The sequence below is a fragment of the Penicillium malachiteum genome (genome assembly GCF_028827825.1).
Source record: "Penicillium malachiteum strain IBT 17515 chromosome Unknown utg000002l:1.0-8849297.0:1.0-8852440.0, whole genome shotgun sequence".
NCBI classification, from domain to species: Eukaryota; Fungi; Ascomycota; class Eurotiomycetes; order Eurotiales; family Aspergillaceae; genus Penicillium; species Penicillium malachiteum.
The window spans coordinates 3,217,064-3,240,097 of record NW_026643095.1 but is presented as its reverse complement, the minus strand read 5'-3'; the positions used below and the strand labels follow the sequence as shown (position 1 = coordinate 3,240,097).

The window sequence follows — 23,034 nt, the reverse complement described above, 5'->3', positions numbered from 1 at the left end:
GTGCATAGTAGGTGAGGTGCTATCTCTAATTATTGGTGGTACACATGCCGATGCAGAACTCTCCCCACTTCCACCTCGGCATTGACACCTTGGAGCTCTGAGCTTCAGAGCTCACTCCAATGTCTCACCTATTGTAAAATATCCAAGATGTCCGAGGTTTTCGGTGCCATCGTTGCTGGATGTGGATTCCTTTCCTATGGCCTGTGGCACCCTCTTGAGTCTATCTCAAGTGTTGGTCCAACACTAAACGAAGCCACATTCGGTCTGCTGGGGTCCAGCTTCAAGCCAGATCGCGACATACCTAGCCTGGAGGGAAAGGTGATCTTACTCACCGGAGGTGCCTATAATTCCTGGCTCAAGATAAACGATGACCATAACAAGCTAACCCAAGCTTCCTTCTCCAGGAAATGCCGGTATTGGCAAGGAAACCATTCGCCAACTCGCCAAACACCAACCTGCCAGGATCTATCTCGCCGCGCGAACAGAAAGCAAAGCGTTGTCTACGATTGAAGCCATCCAGTCCGAGCTAGCCTTCCCCATCGATATCCGTTACCTCTCTCTAGACCTATGCTCCTTCAAGTCCATTCGCGCCGCCGTAGCCAAGTTCCAAGCCGACAGCGACCGGCTAGATGTCCTCATCCTCAATGCAGGGACAATGGGAAATCCCGCAGTAACAACGGAGGAAGGTTTCGAGGTTCAGCTGGGTACTAACCACGTAGGGCATTTCCTACTCACGAAACTGCTTCTACCTACACTGCAGGCGACGGTCGCCCGGGATCGCGCCAGGGGTGTTACCCCGGACGTTCGCGTCTTGAGCGTGTCATCTGTCGCACATGCGTTAAGCCCGACAACGTTCGAGGAGATGACATCCACTCCTTTGCTATTGGAAAAGCTCACATGGTACCGCTATGGTGCTTCCAAAGCGGCGAATATCTTCTTTGCTACGGAGTTGGCGCGTCGGTACCCTGAGATCACTACGGTCGCTGTGCACCCGGGTGCAGTTCAGAGTGGTTTATATGGACATGCAAAGGCCATTAACTCATTTTCGAAGCACTCTTTAGATACAATGTTGTCTATCTTCTTCAGAAGCGTCTCCACAGGTGCTCTGAGCTCTCTATGGGCAGCTACTACTGCGCAAGAGAACCTAATTAGTGGCGCATATTATACTTCCGCTGGATATCGCAGTAAGGGAACGTCCTTTGTACAGAGACAAGATATCGCAGAGAAGCTTTGGGACTGGACTGAGGCCCAAATCGCCGAGCGAAGCTAGATGGTATTTGACCATTGAGAGTTGGATATCTAGATGATTGTCAATAACTCTGCCCTTTTGATTCGAGTACTCGGTTGATGATCCCTCTCAGTCCAGTAAATTTTACAGTCTATCTTTCTATGTCCCGGCAGTCGCTCACTAGTAAGGCCTTGTGTTCTCTTGCCCTGGGAGGCAAATGTCATCATGATGATCTCGGGTGTCAGGCATGATTTGCCTTCTCGTGTTCTGGCGGCGCTGAAAATCTTACAATTTCACTCCGTTCTCTAGATTCTGATCTAATCCGCCTTGTTTGTCTTAGCGACAGCTCTCATCGGATGTTTAGAGCCACTCTCGCAGCTATGGGCCGCATCGTTGTGACCGGCGGCTCCGGCAAGGCCGGACAATCCATCATCGCCGAGCTCCTCGACGCCGGACATACAGTCCTGAATCTGGATCTGGCCTCCATGTCCCATCCCAGCGTGCACACCTTGAAAACCGATCTCACCGATAGTGGACAGGTCTTCAACGCCTTGTCCGGACAGTGGGCATTGACCGAGCCCTTCCCCGAAGGACTTCCACCTCGACCAGATGCCGTGATCCATATGGCTGGTTACGCACGTAACATGCTTGTCCCAGATAACGAGACATTCCGCTCCAACACTCAGGGAACCTACAATATCTGTGAAGCGGCTTGCAAGCTAGGGATCCGCAAGATTATCATCGCCAGTAGCACCACTGTGTACGGCGTCGCGTTTGCACAGGGCGACGTAAATTATCCTTCATTTCCAATCGAGGAAGATCAGGATGTCTGTCCTACGGATACCTATGCTATCGCGAAACTATGCAATGAGCGCGTGGCCCGCGGTTTTGCTGCCCGCTTCGGCGCAGATATCTATATCCTGCGTATTGGCCATGTCATTGGTCCCGATGAATACAATGAAGAAATATTTTCCAGTTACGTGCATGAGCCTTCGCGATGGAAGGTACATGGATGGTCGTATATCGATTCGCGCGATCTTGGAGGGATGTGCGAGGCTGGTTTACGAACTGATGGGCTGGGGTTCCAAGTCTTTAATGCGACCAATGATACGATCACCAACTTGACTCCTACTGAGGATTTTCTACGGACGTCTTACCCGGAAACACCTATCACGCGCAAGTTGGAGGAGTTCGAGGCTCCGTTGTCGAATGCGAAGATGAAGAGAATGCTTGGATTCCAAGAGAAACATGGGTGGCGAAAATACTTTAATCTGTGGGATAAGAAACGAGTGGTCGTAGATTGATAGAAGATCTGCATTAAAAGAGTTATCAATTGATATACTTTGATATATTATTTAATATCGTGAAGTTCTGCAACATTGAAGATCTAGATATTCATATTGTAGTATAACTGCGGGTGAAGTCAACTGGTATCACTGTTAGGGTTTAGCCGAGTCTTTTTGTGTGTTTCGCCCACAATCAATTCCCCATCATCAGGTACAATCTTCAACATCAATAATACTTCAAACTAGATAGATAATTAAAATAAAAGTGAAACTGGAATCAATCAAATCATAGTAAAGTAGACGTGTGTAGAGAATCTGATGGCGCATTAGCGAATCTTCCGTTTTGGTAACTCCCCACACAAAACTCTCGATAGTGCATCATCATCTTTCCCTCTCTTGATCCCGAACTTCCTCCACTACGAACCTCCATCCCGGTAAGAACCCCCCCCCTCGAATTTCCAGCGATATTTCCGGTATCCTCGCCAATCTCCCTCTTCAACGAATTCTCCGTCTCGCTTTTCTCGTTCCCCGCGGTCTCATCGTCGGACATCATCGGCTAACCCGCACTCACGGTTCAGAAGTTACACCCCGTCACACCATCACAATGGATCAAGCAAAGTTGGCTAGAATGCAGGCGAGCGTTCGCATTGGTATGTGCTATCCAGATCTAGGATTGCGCGGTGGAATACTGCTGGGGATTGAAGCAGGTGGTACAGGGAAATGGAGCTTGAGCATAGTGGGATAGCACCCATCAAAGGTGCTGTGTGCGGCTCCAAGACTTCATGAACTGCCATTTCATGCCGAAATATCTCCAGCAGCTCCCAGTGCAATACTTGAATCTATAACTTCCCTTTCTGCGAATCGTGATTACTAACTTGTTTATGTCGCAGGGTACGTATAATCTTCCATTCTGAAACTCTTCCCACAAACCCCTCCATTCCGGTCTGTCGACACTGTGGATTCGATGAACGCGAAATCTTCCCATTCAATCAAAAGTCGACAATAATTATCCCCGCCATACTACCATTATATACATTACCGCCAAGGGAAATTACACCAATATGCGATCTTCATGTCCACAACTCTCGACCATCGAAAACCTCTTTCAAGATCCACTTTTGACCGTTCCCACTCGAATCATAATCGCTATCACTCAACACAGCTCTGAACATCGACTGACATGATATTTACTTATACAGTGGCAAGGGTACTCCCCGCCGCAAGGTCAAGAAGGTCCACAAGACCAGCGGTGCCGACGACAAGAAGCTCCAGGCTACCCTCAAGAAGATGAACACCCAGCCCATCCAGGGTATTGAGGAGGTCAACATGTTCAAGGAGGACGGCAACGTCATCCACTTCGCCAACCCCCGCGGTAAGCAAAATTCCTATCACCAGTACCCAATGCTATAACCCGGGTTCAATGAGATCGGGTTCCTCCACCGGACAGATGTAGCCTCATTAAACGAATTTGCAAAAATCTAATACATTTATTTTAGTTCACGGTGCCGTCGCCTCCAACACCTACGCTCTGTACGGTAACGGTGAGGAGAAGGAGCTCACTGAGCTCGTTCCCGGTATCCTGAACCAGCTCGGCCCCGACTCCCTCGCCTCCCTGCGCAAGCTCGCCGAGAGCTACCAGAACATGCAGAAGGCTCAGGGTGAGAAGGGTGATGATGAGGATGATATCCCCGACCTTGTCGAGGGTGAGAACTTCGAGGACAAGGCTGAATAAGCGAATCTTTTCAAAAACCATGGTCTATGATATCGATCAATGAAATGTACTCATTTTGGTTCTACTTGCTTCGTACTTTATCTCTGGTATTTGTAGGATTGGTTCATGGTTCTTTATTTGATTATGAAAATGGACATATAGTCCTGCCTGGTTGAGTGTATCGACGGACGCTATGCCATAGCTGTAAGGCTAGATTTAGAAGCTCTACGGACGAAAACAATTGGAAATATAAAGTCCTTTTTTTCATATTCTGCATCATGCGCACCAGGACTATTATACACCAAATAAAAACAATAAAAAAGCCAAGAAAAATTAAATAGAATTTCAATCCGCGACGCCTGTGAATGCTCGTTGGTTTCCTATTCTCATTTCGCTCCGCGAAATATCTTCACAGATAATTCGTTGGGGTTTTGGTTGCAGCAACAGTGCTTGGTATACACTCTCAAGACTCCTCTTTCAATCCACAAACATCAGTTCCCAGTATGCTATCCAGCATATACCAGAATCGCCAATAGGCATTGGACTTGTCATAATCAAAGGACCCGTCTTCCCGTAATTGGGGTCCATCACCCACAATATCACCAGTGAACCAGCTCAAAATTGGGATTGATCGTAAAACACGTTCAGTAACGGTCGGCTGCGGAGGAAGGGCTTCGGCGAGGGGGCGCAGCTTAGTGCGTCGGACAGTGGGGATATGTGTCATGAACTCGGACTCAGGCTTAGGCTCTGTGGGAACATTCCGCTGGTGAAGAGAAGAGGAGCGATCGAGACCAGTTGAGGTGCCGGTAGCAGTGAGGGTTGACCCGGTGGCAGTGGTGGTAGAGGTGAAGGTCGTCGTTGTGGAATCGATCGAGTGGCCTTCATCACCTTCACTGGCGTCAGGAACGCTGGAGAGGTTGTTCATTGCGAAAGAGCGAGGTAGCGTAAACCTGTCTTGGTCCTTGCTGCTACTGGAAAGGAAAGAGGAGGATTGTGTGGAGGTCAAGGTGCGTGGCGCACGATTGCGCAGCTTGTTTGCAGTCGGCGAGTCTGCAGGAATGGCGGCATCTTGGGTTGGGCCATGGCCGTGGTAGAGTTCACAGAAGATAAGGTGGCCATCGATTTCCTGTGGGGAGTAGAAGCACGCGCGGTCGGCAGCTTGGGTAGAGTCGAAGGTGACTTTAATCCAGTGGTATCCACCATCGTAGCGCTTAGATTTGCGGTTTGCATCATCGGACAAGTTCGCGCGGATGACAATGTCGCCGCCACTCAACAGCTGGGCATATTGGGATGAGGAATTCGGGTCGCTTCGTGGGTAATCTTCGCAGATGACACCTTGTGAGATGCGCTCGTACTTGTCGATGGCCTTCCACTCGGTATCCTTCGCCTTGTAGCCGTAGAGGAAACACTCGGTCGCAACCTTCTCGGTCTGCTTGCGCGGGTTGTCGAGGCTCGATGATGAGTTTGATTTGGGGAGGCCGTGTGATTTCTCCTCGTCTACTTGCTGGGCGAATAGTCGGCCGAACTCGGCGACATTGGGGTTCTCACGCTTGGCTGGTGTGCCGGTTCGTGTGCGGGATCGAGCGTGCTCATATCGGGCGTTCCTCCTCTTGCCAAAGGGACCTGATTCCTCTGGTGGTCGTCGGGGATTGCGAGATTCGCTTAGTTTTGTTAGCTTGAGATCTAGTCGATTGGATGCTCCGTAGTTTGTGGGAATAGCTAGGCTGTGGATTGAAACTCACTCTTTGTAAACATATCCCCAAGGGAGAAGGTTGCCATGCTCATCTCTGGCGCGCTCCTCTGGTGGGACAGCGTGGTACTCCATGGCAAGGGAAGTGTGTGGCCGTTTTTGAAAAGAGTATTTAGAAATGGAATGTAGAAGGAGATGAATAAAAGATCAATCAATGATCAAATGGTCCCACTTGGGATTATGCAAAGCTCAAATCAAGCCGTCAAGCAACAAAAAGCGATAGGAACTTTTTGGTAAACAGTGGTTCGCCGGGATACCGCAGGTCACATGATCACCTGGCATAAGATGAAAGTGAAACACAAATATAATTATAAAGATTGATAACTATCTTTTAAAATTTAAGTATATGGATTTTGTCTCTTTCTGGACCATATCTATTCTTAATAATAAATTTTCAAAATACCCGTTCAATTCAGTGGTTTTGCTAAGGCGCAAAACTTGAAGCATCGACTCGGAAGTATATCTATCACATCAAGACCTACTTTCTAATGGTAGCCCTGGCACAACTTCCAAGGTTCAAGTTGGAAAATGGAAATCGAATCTGAAACTTCAAGTTGAACCTTCAGGTTTGAGCTCGAATGAAGTAGAGCTCCATTCTAAGGTTTTATACATTCATATTTTCAATTCAGGTGTAGGAACCTGTTTGTCGCGGGCGTCTGACATACAGGTGTGCATAGCATTTGAAGAACTTGAAGTGCCAGTGCGTGCCACTAGCAGTTAATCCCCCAGAATAATATTGAACTTGAGTGACCAATTACCTAGGTAGGAGATTCGATTTCAAAATATCCCAGCTTCGTAATTTGGTATCCCCTTCCAGCTCCGAATCCACATGTGCATAGATATACCTCTCCTGGATACTGCTCTACTATCTTCGCTTCTTCGATTGGAACAACCCAGTGAATCCCCTTGAAGCATATAGAGTCCCACAAGCCCAATCCAATATACCAACAGCCCCAAAGTTGTACTTTGGGTGCACGATATGACGTTCATGGGACATGATCCCTGAGATATCCTTCCCAGTGTGCAAATACATCATCGTCAAATTCGCAAGAGCCCCAGATAACCAAAGACTGAAAACATGACTCCGTTGCAGAGCTGCCGCGACGATCGGGAGGCTAAACGTAAATAACGATTGGACGGGATGTGTGTAGAAAAGCGCAAACGGGACTTGCTGTGAATGCGCTTCTGCGAAACGATGATAGCGCTCGTGGAAGAGTTTATACAGTCGAGGTCGATGCATCAGTCGGTGACCAAAGTAGAAGAGGATTTCAAAAATCAGGACCGCTCCACTAAGCTCCTTCAAAACTCGATTCGAGCTAGGGGATGTTCTTGTCACATCGGAAAATGAGACATCAAATGGCTGAAGTCCATGGATCCAGCTGGCTAAGAGCAAACAGCATGCGTGGATGAGGTATACAATGATGGAATTCAGGATCATAGTGGGAATCGGTAGGAGGAGCACATATCTCGATCTGGTATCTGGGGCAGTGAAACAGTAGTGTATGCCAAATGCCACAACCACGATACCTTGCGTAATCATAATGCCGTAAAGCTCAATCAAACCTGCCAGTGTTACGGTTCCCCACATAGGTTGCAAGGTTTTCATTATATTGATGTATGACATTAAATCGAATGTTTTTGGTCTGAGCGAACAACCTGGTGTGGAAATGGAGGATTCAGATATCGAACAACGGCTGCTCCCAAGGTCAATATAAGATTATAAGCGTTATTTCGTAATGGCGAAGTGTTTGCTGTTCTATTTTCGTTTCCTTTGTCCTCGTCCTTCAAAGGAGAGACATGGCACCGGAGGGCACTCGAACTCTTTCGACTGTAGACTCGCTGTAACCGTCTTTGTCTACTCGGCCGCTACCATCAGCCCTCAGCTGTGTTATCTTCAGTCAAAGGAAGTCCTGGAGGGAGATGCAAGCTGAGCAGTTATGGAAAGTTCATTGCATCTTCGGCAAGTTATTCTTATCCTTGAAGATCATCAATGAGGTGGTCTCAATATCCATTTTCCTTTTCACCCACGCAAGAGCTCCCTCCCATCGAAGGCTATGACAGCTCAAGACAGTAAGCAGCTCAGTTGTTAGAGCCTTGCCTGAGCTACGCGCCCACCAACATCGTCCATCCAACCCTCCAAGAAGTACGCCCCAATACATGAGTATCAAAAGTGAAAATGGCTCTCTACATCTCAGACTGTCTACAAATTCCTTATCAACTGCTGCAAGCCAAGCCAGAACTGGGGATGGATCGGGCGAATGGGAAAATTTGGTAAAGCAGTGGCGCAGATGAGACAAAACCCTTTGGTAAATGAGATGACGCTTTGCATCTACACAAATCACGGAATCATCACTCAGTGATGCGAGATTCGTCAAAGCGGCATCGGTATCGTCGTCTAGTTTGGTTGCAGTCCTTCTCCAGAATTCACCATGGATGAATAGTTCCAGGCGAATCCAAGGTTTACTAGCCTGTAAAATTTTCTTCACGCCTTGAAGCAACTCGAATAGGACGACGATGTTCTCGGTTATGCTTGAGCTTTCGTCTTTTACAGCTGTCAGACGAGGCGAGGCAATGCTGATGGCTATCATAATGATAGAATGTGCAAATACAGCATCACAATTTTGTGGTGTGATGTTGTCGATCTCATGCCGAAATGGCGCCAGACTTCGGTGATAGTACCGGAGGCCCCTATCCTGATATAGGGGAGCCTCGGCAGGCTCCGCAGATGTGGCTAAATGCAATGAAGCCAAAGCAAGAATACCATCCATGAGATAGTAGTGTCTGAGCGCCAAACGAGGAACAACAATTTGCCAGATCTTTTTTTCCGATTCGCTCACGCATAGACTTTCAAACGTTTCAGTAGAAAATTTGTGCATTAATTCCAGATTGTCGAGTTCATGAGGAATGAAAAGATTTGATGCTGGCAAATCAGTTGTATTGAGAGAAAGCGACAGTGATAAAGTCCTGAAATCGGACTTGACGCGAGTAGGAAGAGAATGTTTTGTGGTGCTCTTCCTCGAGGCACTTTGGTGACGGGCCGCGGCAACTTTCAGGTATGTGCAATTTAGTTGACGCTTGGTGCAGTTGGAGCATGGTGGACCCCTTTCGTCGCATTTAACTCGCCTCTCTCGGCATCGATCGCACCCATTTCGAGACTTTTGATGTGGTCTTAAAGGTGGCATGTTGATATCCACACAATCTTAGGAGGCCAGTTGTGACCCACCTAGACATGGGGTGCGCGTGGAAGAAATAATAATCCGGATGACGGCCAGATCAAGGCACTTCGTACTTTTGACATTCATGTGAGAGTGTGTTTAATTTCAAGTTTTAAGTGTCTACCTAACAGCTATGAGAATTTGATTGCTGTTCTAGCTAAAAGGGGGATTTTTATACCCCACAGTGACAGGTAATGTGGGTCTACAATCATTTCACAAGTACGACAGGGAAAAATTCTGACCAGGATGTATACGGTCTTGATTCAACGCAGGTAATTCATTGTTCTACGATTTTTTCAGAATGGGTAGAATATCGCGATGATGATGTCCGAGAAGAATGGGAGGACAATCATTACAGCCCTACCACTGAAAGTATTCACAGGGCAAGTTGTGAACTTGAAGAGTCCACGGCTCTGAAGAGTCAAGACATGGATCACATCCCTGAAGACTGGGATCCACAAATGTACCTATCAAGTACTGTAACGGAAGCGGGGATTCTGGTCCCCAAGCTCCTCAATTTCCTCCTCCAACAGAGTCGAAATTCGTTCATCCTCAGCCCCTTGATCACGTCGCTTATTGATGAAGCGAAGGCATATCCACATAACACCATAGATGACACCAGCAAATCCCACTAGGCTCAGAGTCACCGCGTTTCCTCTGACATATCGTGGACCCTCGGAAGACGGGTACAAGAATGGGGACATGACACCACTGATATTTCCAAAGGTAAGCTGCAATCCTGTCGCAAATGTACGCTTTCCATAGCGAGGAAGGTTGGTGGGTAACCAGGCAAGGGGTAGCCCGACAGTCACATATAAACCCAACGCAACCAACAGCGCCCCAAAATAATGCACTCCAGAGGAGCTATCTGAGATCAGAATTCCATATCCGACCACAGATATCGCACCGAATAGGCAAGTAAATAATGCTCGCTGCTGGAGGCGGTCACTGAGCCAGGCCACAGTAAGGTACGCAATAGCACCCACTCCATAGCAGGGTATAGTCAGAGCCTGGACTTCCGGAGTAGTCCAATTTCCCATCCCTTCAATGATAGTAGGTAAAAATGTGCTGTACCCATACAACATAGTGTCGACTCCAAATTGACCAATACAAAAGGCATAAATCTTCCAGTCGAGAACGCCTTCTTTCACATCAGCCCAATGGAATTTCTGCGCAGATTCAGTTTGGCCGGTATATCGGCTGCGAATACGCACAACGAGTGCCTTCTCTTCTTTGTTGAGATAGTATGCCGTGTCAGGGTCATCTGCTAAGACGAACCAAGAGATAATGCCGAGAATAACAGTTGGAATGCCTTCGAGAATCATGATCCAGCGCCATCCTCGGAGACCAGAGATGCCATCCATGAATCCAATTCCGTATGCGAGTAATCCACCAAAGGCCCCGGCAATTGCGGCACTACTGAAGAGATATCCCGTTCTCAAGGCTATCTCACGCTTGCTGTAGAAGATAGTGAGATAGGTCAGAAAGCCTGGGAAGAGACCTGCTTCGACCACACCCAGTAATATACGGCATGCAATGAGATCGCCATAGCTCTGAGTGATTCCTGTGAGGGTCGCTATGATACCCCAGAGCACAGAGATGGTCGCAATATAGCGAGATGGCTTCAGTTTTTTGATGACTAGATTTGACGGCACCTCAAAGAACTGACATCAACATGCTTAGTTAGCCACAGTTCATCCAGATGGTAGCTTCCAGAGTTGTAAGGGATGAGCTTACACAATAGGTCACGAAGAGAATTGACACAGCAACTTGATATTGATTTCCCACGAGGCCCAGATCTTCTTCAAGACCATACAAGCGAGCATTTCCAATGTTGACTGTAAAGTTGAAGTCAGCAAGGTCCATCCATATGTCAACTGGTGTGTGGCCATCCATGGATCCGAGTCGGCACTTTAAAATTTTGGGTTTCACAAACCTCGATCAAGAAAACTGAAGAGATAGAGCAAGACCATAACTGGAAGAATATGGAGATCGATTTTTCGAATGAGGTTTCTCTCCAGTCTCTCCTCACTGCTAGACATCGAATTGACACTGTCAAGGAGCTCCGGGTCATTTGTTGCGGGTGGACCCAAGTCCGGCTTCTCACCGTACCCCACCATCTCGCAAGTGCTCCAGCTGTAGCAGTAGGGGATGAACTGTGACAATTGACTCGCTAAGAAAAGGAAAATCTTAAAGCGTTGCCTGTATCCATAGATGATCAGCTTTAAGGAACTCAACCGGCCTGGGGAAGAAAAATTTTCGAGTGATTTAGGATCATCAGGGTCCAAAGTTAGGATTAAGATTGCCAAGCCAAGGGTCTGACATGCTATTGGATAATTGCATAAGGGATCAATTAGATTCTGGTCCAGACCAAATTTCACTGAAAGTAAGAATATGGACTGAAGACTATGAGATATTGAAGTTGATATAGAATAATGTCAGAATTTCTGGAAAAAACTTGGTCTCCCTATTCCTCCAGGCTCATAGTAGGGAATTTCCTGTATTTCCATAGCATAGGTAGATGTTGATTATCGTAATTGATCGAACGTAGCATAGCATGATAGTCAATTATCTTCTCGTTAGCTACCTATTGAGTCTTCACTCATAAATGAATGAATCACTAGAGTTTAGATGATACATATTAACTCGAAACTAAACTAATTGCGGTTAGTCGAATCTTACCTAGTCCGCGAACTGGTGTGCGATCTACTTCTAACTACTTGACGATTTGATCTATCGTCCAAAAAAAAAAGAAAAATAAAAAATATTCAAGGCCCAATTTCGTACAGATGTTCCTGTGAGGTTCTCTAGGCGCTTTGAGCTGTGGTAGGTTATGTAGTAAACATAACGCCTCCATATAGAGCCATTTCATCCTATATTCGTGCTATCGATTGATCTGAAGAAAATAGAAAGTGTGCTGTACTGGATGAAACCAACTTCAACAAAATGCTAGCATATCAGCAGGAAAGTGTACATGCCGCCATTCAAATTCCTTGGCAACTATATTCACTCAGCAGGTACACACTCCAAGACCGAATCATATCTGGTATTATAGGTGTAGATTTGCTTGATCTTGAGACCCGCTTTCTCCATAAGAGCATACCACTGTGTTATCGTACGCTCATGAGAGGCTAGTGTGGTCATCATGGTGATATCGATTTGGGTTGCGTGAAAATGAATACCGCTTCCCGGTAGGACCATATCGTCAATCAGAATGACCGAGTCGGGGCCGAGGGCAGAAATGAGATTCTTCAAAATGATGACTGCTTTCTCCTCCGGGTAGTCATGCATAATATTGCGCATATAGTAGAATCGACTGCCTGTAATCATTCTCTGTCAGATTATAACCCCAAAGCTCGTGGAAAGGGGAAATGGGAAAAATTACCCTTGATTGGTTGAAGCTGCAAGAAGTCATGAGCCATTGTCTCGACTCCTTCATGTTTGATTGCCTGGGTAACAACTACATCCAGATCCTGTAAAATGACCTTGTTTTTGAATGTTGGTAGTCGTTCCTTCAGCGCGATACATTGGTGACCAATTCCACCGCCGACATCGACGAACAGAACTTGCTCTGGTGCGATGCCTTGACATCTCTGCTCAATTGGATACAAATCGAGCCAATGTGGCATATCGGCATGTTGTGCCATCATGAACCGATTGAAATGGCGGAAAACATCTGGCTCTGTTTGCGCCCAGAGAAAGCCCGGCAACTCGGTATTGAAGGCTTTCTGAAGCGGAGTGTTAACTGGAGATGTAATATCCTGGTACTTAGTTTGAACTAAGAACTCCGGCAATGCAAGTAGTGCTGAGGCTAAGGTTTGAATGCTTTATCGGTTTAGTTATTAGTATCTGATGACCAGATCTGTCAAAAGAAAAGCGAGAATAGGGTACTGACTTATGATATACTGCACTCTGAACTCCTAATCACTTAGGTGCTTGATGGTATTATTGGCCGTAAAGGTGTCTTCACCTGTCTCTTTGACAGCCCCAACTGAGGCCAAGTAACGTAGGATGCGTCCTATATTGGAATGTTTAGAATATGGAACGTGGGAGGGGTTGCTAGAAGAATTGCTTTGCGGTAGCATCCATACCTAGTAAATCAGAGGCAGCACCAGTTCGATCACAAAGCTGGGCAATAGTTAAGGGAGTTTGGCTTTCAACCAAGATGTTGAAAAGATTCAAGTCTAATCCAACTTCAACGAGGATTGGCTCTAGGTGCTAGAAATGAAAATAGACGATTGAATCAGCGGATGTCCAATAGAGCCGAATGTAAATTAGTAACAAAAAGTTTATGAGAGAAGGGAGCGGAAGCAGCCTACCGCATAAGAGATTCTTTGCATTGTATCCTGGCGAGTTTCAAGCGAAAGATAGAGATCACGGAGACTCTGGAGAATAGAGTTGTGGGTCGCCTCATCAACTCCCTCTGCCAATGATTTGACCTGAGCGACAATGCCTTCCATTGTGACAAGATTTGTTTCTTTGCGCTGAATTGGAAAATTCTTGAACTACAAAGTAATTGAGCTGCTTTGTTTTATCGGAGAGAATCATCAAGCTATTTATGTATTGTTGGATGTTATGCACAGTCCCTGGTGATCGCAATGCTAAGTACATAGTGGTGAGCCTGAGTCTGGTGACCCACAAGGCTAGAAAGCACAGAGCACGTTTACCTATTTGGGACAAGTGGTAAATCCATCATCGCAGCATTATCAACCGCCCCCACTTGGTTCGCAGATTTATCATTTTGCGGTGCACTGGGCACCTTTACCTGTTCTGGCTCATGGGTCTTTTAGGCGAGACAAATAAATTGAAATTGTGATTCGAAGGACTAACTGAGATGGACATTACAACAAAATGGCCTCCACTATGTCTCGGATTGGGGGCTGAATTGAGCCATTTCCCATAGGTGGATTCTGTCGGATTGGTGAGAACTGGCGTGGCTAGTTAACCCACTTGATCAATAATGCAGTGGTGTCTAAGCTATGAAAATCAAGCGGGGCTTGTTGAGCAAGACTCAGAGCGCTCCAGGGTTGTCTAGCATCTTACAGTCCTGATATGGATTCCGGAGATACCCGGTTTTCCATACAAAACCATAGAGAATTCAGGATTTTTGTAATGGACTGACTTATGCGGACTCGTGCGGGTCTGCGCAGGAAGGTACGTCTTCTTCCTCTCGAAAGAATCTCATAAGCGATTCATTAATATAGTCACACATTGAGTATTTAGCTCGGTCTCAATGAGATTGACTAAACCTGATACTATCTCTCTGCAATTTTGAATTTCCATGCCGAATGACAGATTCCCACAAACACCTCGCATCCCTGTCGTGGGAGTGAGGAAAGAAATACCCCCGAAGTAGATGGGCTGCCTTATCCCAGTCTACTAAACAGAGCTCCTCGACCAGTTCTGCTAGACGCTCCAAAAACCATGTGAGAGGAAGAGATTGGGGGTGTCTGAGATGCTAGTGCCCCTGTGAACAAGATCCAGAAGAGCAAGTCGGGGGCTGCCAAGTGAAGTTCAGAATAACTATGATCTAAACTCAGGCAAAGGTTGTTCGAAAGAACTGCAAGACATGGGCATCCTTGAGACTTCCAGATCTGAATCATGCAATATGTTATCGTTGATAGTCGAAGGGATTCTTGAAATGCAATATGAGAGCATTCAGTGACTGGTTTGTATAATTGGAGCATCAGAATAATGAGGAAATCATTTCCAAGAGCATTCCATGCAGAGCCTTCAAAGAGTTGGCGTTCGTAGTAGCTGATGAATTCCTGGAGTGATTGAAGGGTCGATACCAGTTCTGGACAGATGTTACAGGACCAGGGCGAATTAAAGAATTGAGTTCCCAGTGAAGGAAGAATTGTTGATCGATCAGCCGTTCCGAGGAAAGAACACTGTGACAGTACTCTTGCCGCCCAGGTCTTAGAAATAGGGAATACGGCCCAGGGTTGAGCGTACGAGATCATACCTCTCATCACTTCGCAGCTAGATGAAAAGAACAGTTAGGAGAAGCGTACATAGCTGCTCAAAGAGATTTGTTCAAGAGTATACCAATATACAGTAGAGATGATTCTGTTTCCTAGTGTATCCAGGCCACCAGCCATATCTACCAGTTTTTTGAGGCCATGTATATGTGCATCGACTGCCACTGTATTAGCCTCGGCTGCCTAGTGGGTCTTCATTAGCCAGTTCTCAGCTTTATGCTAATTTAGAGAGAAAGATTTGCAAGATAACAATACCTCTATGCAAGTTAGGTGAGCAGCAATCAATATGGTCGATTCAAGCGAGGCTTGAGGTATGTGATTCAGCATCTGTTGTAGTAATTTGATACTTTGCGACCAAAAGAAATGTGAATCTTTGGTTGCATTTCCGATAGCTGTTGGAGATGCATTTTGAAGCCGTAGTGTCGAAGCTAGCTGTGATGCGCTGGTCGATAGAATAACATGTCCCAAAGCGGGATGGTCATAAGTCTTCTGCCAGAGCCATATTGAAATATCTTGGAAATCAATAGGCCAGGTTGATTTGCTTGTCTGGAGACGATCTTGGATTTGTGAGTGAAGATTCCTTGATCTGGCCAATTCAAGTTCTTGCTCTGATTTGACTGCTCAAACGAGGCTCACTCAAAATGGTGAAAATAGATATCAGATTTGTCGGCCCGACAGTCTGGAGACGAGGGTAAATTATCAATTACTCTTATTGTCGGTGGTCGCAATACCATATTCCCCCAGAAGAAGCTAGAGCCGGTACTAGTATTACCATCGACTTTCTCTTGGCTGCTGATGATCGGATCCTTATGGGTATCGTCACTTGTTTGATTGGCCAAGCCACCATCTGACTGCGGAGGCTTATGGATCGGCACTTTTTGGCACCGAGGCATCGAATGCGGCATCTTTGGATTTCTTCGTGCCTCGTAATGTTTATTCTTCAAAAATGAATGCTTGTAGCATGTAAGAGCCTTTTTCTGGGATTTTTCTTGTTCATGGTTTACCCAGAAAAAGCGCCGCGGCGGCGGCATTTCCTCAGTAAGAGAGGTAGATCTAGAATTGTTGATGGCCATGACTGTATGGAGTAGACTAACAAGTGACTAGACTGTCACACTAGACGTGAATCCCCTCCCGAGGTCCAGGGTTGCCCTTGTGTACATTCAGACGCCGGTGCGTTTTCTTCAGATAAGGGAGTTAGATATTTTGACGTTAAACTGTGTGTGTTGCCCAGGTGGTAACTCGTGAGAGTTTTAAGGCCCCAAACTTGCCCAGGTGAACTTGAACTTGTGACAAAGCATTTCAAATGTTTGGTTCTCGCACTTTATTACTCTATTAGATCCATGGATGTAAGCCTAGTGCCATTTTAGAATTATTTAAGACAGAATACTAGTACGGAGTACCTAGTAGGTAGTGCATCAGATGCTCTAATAAGTTGTCTCTTTCATCGTCAAAAACTATTTTCTCTATCCAGCAGAACTTGAAACACTTAACATTTGAAGGAAGAAGTTATGTTTACTAGTATTTCCATGGATAGCGACTTGGATATCTGTAAAAGGATACTAGTAGCAACTTGAATGGAGTTGTAACCTTGGAAGGCAGTAACAGCAGAAGGAGAAGGTATAATACTAATTTCACTTTGAACAATCGACAAAGATTGAAATAATGAATCCAAGCCTCAAATTCCATATTCAAATTCATACATACATTTTAACTGGTGATTACTAGTCCAGATGTCTGTACTCTGTTACTCTGTACCCCTGGGCATTAATACGTCATTCAGTCCCAACAAAGTGGGAATCACATGTCAAGCACATTTATGCTTGTAGGTTATTCATCCATTGATCCATATTACATCTGATCACATACGATCATCTATATCTCTATCTTCTACTACTATTTTAATTTCTTAGAATCTATTCAAATGTTCATATCTATGGATCATCATGACAGAACCCCCTGAAGAACCCCAGACCCAGTTAACTCATGCCCCCGCAACGTCGGGCACCACTCTGCTCCCGCGACCATTAGCATCACTGGTATCCCTGCTGACCCAATCCACCTCACTATCACTACGGATTGGATCCTTCTTTGGTGGAGTCGCCCTGGATGGCGCGAGAGCAACAACCTTGACCAGCTTAGAATTGAGTCGTGCCGTAATTGAAAGCATCTTGACGCGTGCTGGACGTGATGTCGCGCTTCGTAGCAGCGACGATCATGGACGGGTAGAGGCAGAATCATTGTTAGAAAGAAGTGTATGTCATTTTCAGTCCATTTCTCCCTTCCAAATCCTAAATTTCAAATTGAACTCTAGTTGGCGACCCTGCATACCACTGTGACCTCGGCATCCTTCTTCGCAGCCGCAACTTTCCATTTCTCGTCAACAACACTAGCCTCGGTTATCAATTTCTCACAGGCCCTGCTATCAACTCTAGATGCGATTCTAGGATCCACCGAGTCGTCAAGGGCCATTGCTGCGATCATTACCCTGATCCGACGTGAGTTCAGGTCGGTGGATGTCGGCGCCAGTAGCGAGAAGATCGGCGTGGGGGACCTTTTAATGGGCACTGTGAGCTTTGCATTGCTTCAACGTTGGGGTAAAAGAAATACAGAAAGACGCTTGCGAGAGAATGGTGGCGATGAGATCATCTGGGATACTGTCATTCTCGATAACGGAGCCAGGGCAGATGTGGTTGGAACACAACTACAAATTGCTAATGGAGACCTGGAAGAGGTACCAAATGAGGCTGACGGTGCTTCATTTGTGATGCCGGGCAGTAATGATCAAGCCCTTAACGCCGTTCAACGTCGGTCCAGCATAGGAGATCCTTCGACGGCATCTCGGCTGTCCTTCTCACTGGATGGTCAGCAGCAGATCTCAGATGAAGATGTCCAATCGTACATCATGAGTCAATTGCCTCAGGAATGCCATGCCTCAATCAAATCTGAGATTTTGACAGCGCGAACAATCACTGTGGACATATTCGATGATGATATAGCTGAAATCACTGCTCCCCCTGGAACTACCATGGTTGAAGAACGTTTCCATCACCAAGACTACGCCAATTCCAGGGTTCCAGAGCATCAACGACTTCCGAAGCATACTGTGGTTTTTCGAACTGCCTTCAATAAATCCCAGAGTACACAGCTGCGACCCCATGATTCATCGCCCCCTCGCGAGCCCTTTGGGCCTGGTAATCACTCTCACCAGCGGGGAAGCTCTACGTTGAATAGCAGACATCCGAGAAACACTCTCAAAAGAGCACAGTCGGAAGATTCTTCTAGTGATGCCACAATCAAGGATGATGCACCGGCTCCTGGCTATACTGGTGATCAAAAGAAGGCTACTGGCAGTAAAGGCTCAATTGCAAAATTAGCCCAGCGTGTCAAGCAGACGGGGCAAGAGAAGCCCGATGATACCAAGCGCCAAAATCTGAAAAAGCCTACCGCCAAAGGACTTACATCATCAGGGTCATCAGGAGATCGTCCACCTGTCAAGCCTGCACGAGGCACATCGTCTGTAAAAGAAGCAACAGCTCGAGAGAACACTAATCGACTGGTCTTGAGAAGACCGAGCCAACAACCTGAGAATCGACCCCCCCACTCCTGCTCCAAACCGTGGACTACGAAGATCCCCTCTGCCCAATTCTCCACAGACCTATTCTCCACATTCTCAAGTCAAACATACTCCATCTCGAAGCCTGCATGACCGGACGAACTCTATGACAGGTCATTATGTAGCTCATGAAAGGAGTCAAGAATCTTTGCTCACACACACTGACGCTTACTCACGTCGATCTTCAGACTTTCGCACAGGATCTCCTTCCACCTCGCGAACCTTCGTTCGAAGTAGCAGCTCTTTGTCAGTGACAAGATCTGAAACTGAGGGGCCTGTATCAGCTAGTGACACTCGCCCGAGCTCGTCACACTTCCACAGAAGGTCACAGTCTTACACGCCCAGTATGTATTCAGTTGCAACTGCGGGCTCTGAGACATCCCTGCTATTAGCCCACCGTCCGCGCAAGAGTGCCTATGAAGACATGGATACTATTCAAGCGCTCAACCGTGATGGGATGATACCAGGAATCTTCCCCGAGAGACATTTTGTTCGCAATATTCGCCGATTCTGTCGATTCTCCTCTGCCTCGTACGGTTCTAGTGCATTAAAGGTCATGGGCGTGCGCAAGGACCCACAGGACATACCTCATACCCCTGCAGATAGCCACGAACACAGTGCATTCGAGCAAAATGCCGGTCTTCCTCCGTCAACCATACTGTTATCTTCATTTGTGGACCCAGCTGGCGGGTCCAACGCAGCCGGTGAAACAGAGAGTGGATTCCCACTTGTACACTACCTTTCCATCGATCATGAATCTAAGGCCGTAGTGCTCACACTGCGTGGCACCTGGGGATTTGAGGATATTCTCACTGACATGACATGTGACTACGATGATCTCGAATGGCAGGGCAAGAACTGGAAAGTACATAAGGGCATGCACGCCTCTGCAAAGAGACTCCTCGAAGGCGGCGGTGGCCGAGTCATGATCACCCTACGCGCTGCCCTGGAAGAATTCCACGACTACGGCGTCGTTCTATGCGGTCATTCCCTTGGTGGTGGCGTCGCCGCTCTCCTCGCAACCATGATCGCAGAGCCCAGCACCTCTATTACTGGCACATCCTTCGTCACAGCACCTTACCAACCCTCTCCACAGCCTCATCTCCTAACAGACATCACCGCTCCCTCACAATCTGCACCTCCATCTCCGCCACATTACGATCTTCCAAGCGGCCGGCCAATCCATGTCTATGCCTATGGACCGCCAGCAGTGATGTCCCCGTTCCTCCGTCTGGCCACTCGCGCCCTAATAACCACAGTGGTAAACGGTCAAGACATCGTTCCTAGTCTGTCCCTCGGCATCTTACACGATATGCACACAGCCTCATCTCTCTTCAAGCGTGACGTCTCCGGCGCAAAGTCCCATATTCGCCAACGTCTCCACGAGAGTCTCCGCCAAAGCATCGTCCACAAATTCTACGTAAACCAGCCCCCACTCGTCGTAAATGCCGGTGACGGCGTTGGCGAAGATGCTTGGGCCTGGAAAACACTCGCTTTACTCCGCGATGAGATGCGTGCGCCGAAACTCGTGCCGCCTGGTGAAGTCTTTGTCGTGGAGACGATGCGCGTCTTACAGCGGGAGGCGTTTACCGCGCAGCCGGAGTTTAGTGCGGATGGGTATCCTAGGCTTGGGAGACCGGCTACTAGAGTGCAGATGAAGTTCATCAGGGATGTGGATGCTTGGTTTGGGGAGTTGAGGTTTGCATCGGGGATGTTGAGCGATCATAATCCTGTGAGGTATGAGACTAGCTTGGCTGCTTTGGTGAGGGGGGGTTTTGGATGAGTGAGTAATGAATGATCTTGGCATGATTTCATAAAATATTTATGATGATGGATTTATGAGTGCGTTTGATAGTATTTTTTTTGATATTTTGTCTCTCGTTGTTTCGGATCTTGGTATAGTTGGTTTTGGATTCAGGCTTCATGGTAGAAAGGATGTTGGCGGATTGGACTTATCTAGGATGAATATTTCGGTTTACACAGGGGTTACTAGAAAGATAGATCTTTGTTCTTAATAGAATGCGAGTTCAATTTCCTCAGGCTGCTTTCAAGTCTTTACCAGTTGACCAGTGCTACTTAGATGACAACTTAAACTCATGAGTTGATGAAAGATTTCTATGTAGTAGGTATTGACCCTCCACTTGTTAAACAACGCAAATATCGAAGCGATGATGAATGAATACTATCCACTTGTAAAGGCTGCTTTCAATGTTGATATCAATACATTAGTATGACATCAACCTGTGAGAGATGACCATAGATACTTACAATTCGGCCCGGTTTACTAGGCGTCTAAAAGAGTTCCATGGCAGCTCTGGCAACCATGACAGCCAACAAGGATGAAGAGAATGCGAAGAGGCAGAATCTGACTGCCAGAGCATTACTCGTCACTTGTACCAATGAGTGTACAACTCGAGTCCCCATATACAGCCACGCAAGCAAGACATCCAGATCCTCGTCTTGACCTCCCCGAATGATAGCCAATGTGAGAGCAATCGCGTAGAATTGGGTAGGTTGCTCCATGAGATGATTGAAGTTATCTTTCTTCCATCGCGCACTTGCTGGTGTCTGTGCCTCGAGTTGACTCTTTGTAGTAGCGGGGGTGGGCTTGATCTCCTGGGAGACTGGAATGATGACTGCGTACATCCAAACTTCCATGACTAGGGTCCATGCATTGAGGGCGACCACAGGTCCTAGAAGACCTGAAGCTGTGATGTTGAGCATTTTGAGTGATGTGAAGTGAGAGAGAGGAGGTAGGTAGAAGCAAATAAAAGAATGGGTGAGAATCCCTTCTGGCGCCGAACTGGCTTTAATTATGAGGAACAACTATAGAGTCCCCGGCCTTTTCCTCTTTATTAATACCGACAGGAAGCCGAAATCCAACGGACTTCGGCTGTGGCTCACGCTAATTAATTAGAACATTTGAAAGGCTGACTTGAATGGCCACAGCACTTGACGCTAAGCCCTGGACATACAATCCAACGGCCCCGGCGGACCCGGGGCTTGACTAGAGTTGATTGCTAGATTCATCAATATAGATCATCCCACTACACTTAGGCAACATCATTGAATACTTCTTTAACCACACACATCTTCTATATGTGAAATCTGGAGCTAAGTCACTGGCCATATTTTCGTCAACCCATCAAGATCTTACGGAGGTGATAAAAAGTCGATCAACTTGCTGTACAAGTGCCTTCAAGTTGAAACATTCATACCTCTACCCACCAGTTGACGCCCCTACATACTAGAATAAAAGGGTTCACCATGGATTTTTTCCTGTTTCATGTTTGAGCACTTCAAATGTTGAGGACCCGAATTTATGATCTCATTTTCTAGGTAGGTTTCTTCGTCGCCTGATATTCAGGCTCTTTTTTAAAAACTACATCATATAATGCTTCCACTATCACTATTTGATAGCCAGTTTCATCTCACGGTGCATCTAGAATGAGTATCATTGGATAAAACTGTTTTTATCTCAGGCTTGGAAGCTATCACTTGATTCCGATTGAGCAAATTGCAATACAACTGGTCTGAATTCCAATCTTTACATCGCTTATCATTCCAGACTGAAAGGGCATTCAAGCTGTCAAGTTCATTGACCTCAACTAATCTGGCTACGATCGACTTGTCCCCGCTCCCTTTCAAGTTGAACACCAAGAATCATCTACGTAATCATACGCCACCTAGTATCTGCAAATGCAAGCAGATCCCGAGACTCAGATCCAGATTCTAGTTAAGAAATGAAAATCGCCAAGCGCCGCGATCTACACGACGCAGAAGGCAACCGATGGCCGTATTAGGAGATAACGGGCCGGTTAAAAGGCCATGCTTAAAAGGACTGGACGGAATTCCCGACCCTTGGAAACAAAGAGCACAAACTTCCGCTTGACAAATGGGGATGCAGAAGAGACTGGGGAATCATGGTAATAATCGAACATGGGGTACGTAGCCTGCAGCTAATAATAATGGACCAAAAATGAGTTCAAATGTAAGATTTGGTACGTGTATTCCATGTTGACCCCTGACTAGTTGCAGATCCGGAGGTCCAGACCTTCGATCGGATCTATCCTTCGCTTAATTTGAGATTAAACTTGAAAAATGACCCCTGAAATGAGCCCTGGAGATCAAGGGTTTGATCTATGTTTTCTGCAGGACTTCTCCTCCCAAGGAGTATGTCAAGTTGTACGAAGGAAAATATGTAGAGCACGTATAGGAGATCTTTTACTAGTTTTGACAAATACATTTCG

General features: G+C 46.6%; 8 protein-coding genes across 8 annotated transcripts; 2 read left to right on the top strand and 6 right to left on the bottom strand.

The window, feature by feature from the left end:
• Positions 1-147: 147 nt before the first annotated feature.
• Positions 148-4,246, top strand: N7483_004258 (Nascent polypeptide-associated complex subunit beta; the record flags this gene model as incomplete). The annotated part of the gene is made up of 6 exons (XM_057087695.1): positions 148-337; positions 405-1,194; positions 1,593-2,523; positions 3,093-3,154; positions 3,714-3,886; positions 4,011-4,246. The coding sequence occupies 6 exons, from the start codon at positions 148-150 to the stop codon at positions 4,244-4,246; spliced, it is 2,382 nt and encodes a 793-aa protein (XP_056947524.1).
• Positions 4,247-4,688: 442 nt separating this feature from the next.
• N7483_004257 (uncharacterized protein) lies at positions 4,689-6,050 on the bottom strand (the record flags this gene model as incomplete). The annotated part of the gene is made up of 2 exons (XM_057087694.1): positions 4,689-5,886; positions 5,968-6,050. The coding sequence occupies 2 exons, from the start codon at positions 6,048-6,050 to the stop codon at positions 4,689-4,691; spliced, it is 1,281 nt and encodes a 426-aa protein (XP_056947523.1).
• Positions 6,051-6,840: 790 nt separating this feature from the next.
• On the bottom strand, positions 6,841-7,563 carry N7483_004256 (sterol desaturase family protein; the record flags this gene model as incomplete). Its single annotated transcript, XM_057087693.1, has 1 exon — positions 6,841-7,563. One exon carries the CDS (start codon positions 7,561-7,563, stop codon positions 6,841-6,843), a length of 723 nt encoding a protein of 240 aa, XP_056947522.1.
• A 358-nt stretch (positions 7,564-7,921) lies between these two features.
• Positions 7,922-9,157, bottom strand: N7483_004255 (Zn(II)2Cys6 transcription factor domain-containing protein; the record flags this gene model as incomplete). The annotated part of the gene is made up of 1 exon (XM_057087692.1): positions 7,922-9,157. One exon carries the CDS (start codon positions 9,155-9,157, stop codon positions 7,922-7,924), a length of 1,236 nt encoding a protein of 411 aa, XP_056947521.1.
• A 503-nt stretch (positions 9,158-9,660) lies between these two features.
• N7483_004254 (putative MFS transporter) lies at positions 9,661-11,310 on the bottom strand (the record flags this gene model as incomplete). The annotated part of the gene is made up of 3 exons (XM_057087691.1): positions 9,661-10,854; positions 10,928-11,028; positions 11,127-11,310. 3 exons carry the CDS (start codon positions 11,308-11,310, stop codon positions 9,661-9,663), a joined length of 1,479 nt encoding a protein of 492 aa, XP_056947520.1.
• An 886-nt stretch (positions 11,311-12,196) lies between these two features.
• N7483_004253 (uncharacterized protein) lies at positions 12,197-13,650 on the bottom strand (the record flags this gene model as incomplete). Its single annotated transcript, XM_057087690.1, has 5 exons — positions 12,197-12,510; positions 12,576-12,968; positions 13,119-13,208; positions 13,282-13,408; positions 13,510-13,650. 5 exons carry the CDS (start codon positions 13,648-13,650, stop codon positions 12,197-12,199), a joined length of 1,065 nt encoding a protein of 354 aa, XP_056947519.1.
• A 3,464-nt stretch (positions 13,651-17,114) lies between these two features.
• N7483_004252 (lipase family protein) lies at positions 17,115-20,567 on the top strand (the record flags this gene model as incomplete). Its single annotated transcript, XM_057087689.1, has 3 exons — positions 17,115-17,423; positions 17,483-18,845; positions 18,898-20,567. 3 exons carry the CDS (start codon positions 17,115-17,117, stop codon positions 20,565-20,567), a joined length of 3,342 nt encoding a protein of 1,113 aa, XP_056947518.1.
• A 509-nt stretch (positions 20,568-21,076) lies between these two features.
• Positions 21,077-21,508, bottom strand: N7483_004251 (MAPEG family protein; the record flags this gene model as incomplete). The annotated part of the gene is made up of 1 exon (XM_057087688.1): positions 21,077-21,508. The coding sequence occupies one exon, from the start codon at positions 21,506-21,508 to the stop codon at positions 21,077-21,079; it is 432 nt and encodes a 143-aa protein (XP_056947517.1).
• Positions 21,509-23,034: the final 1,526 nt, after the last annotated feature.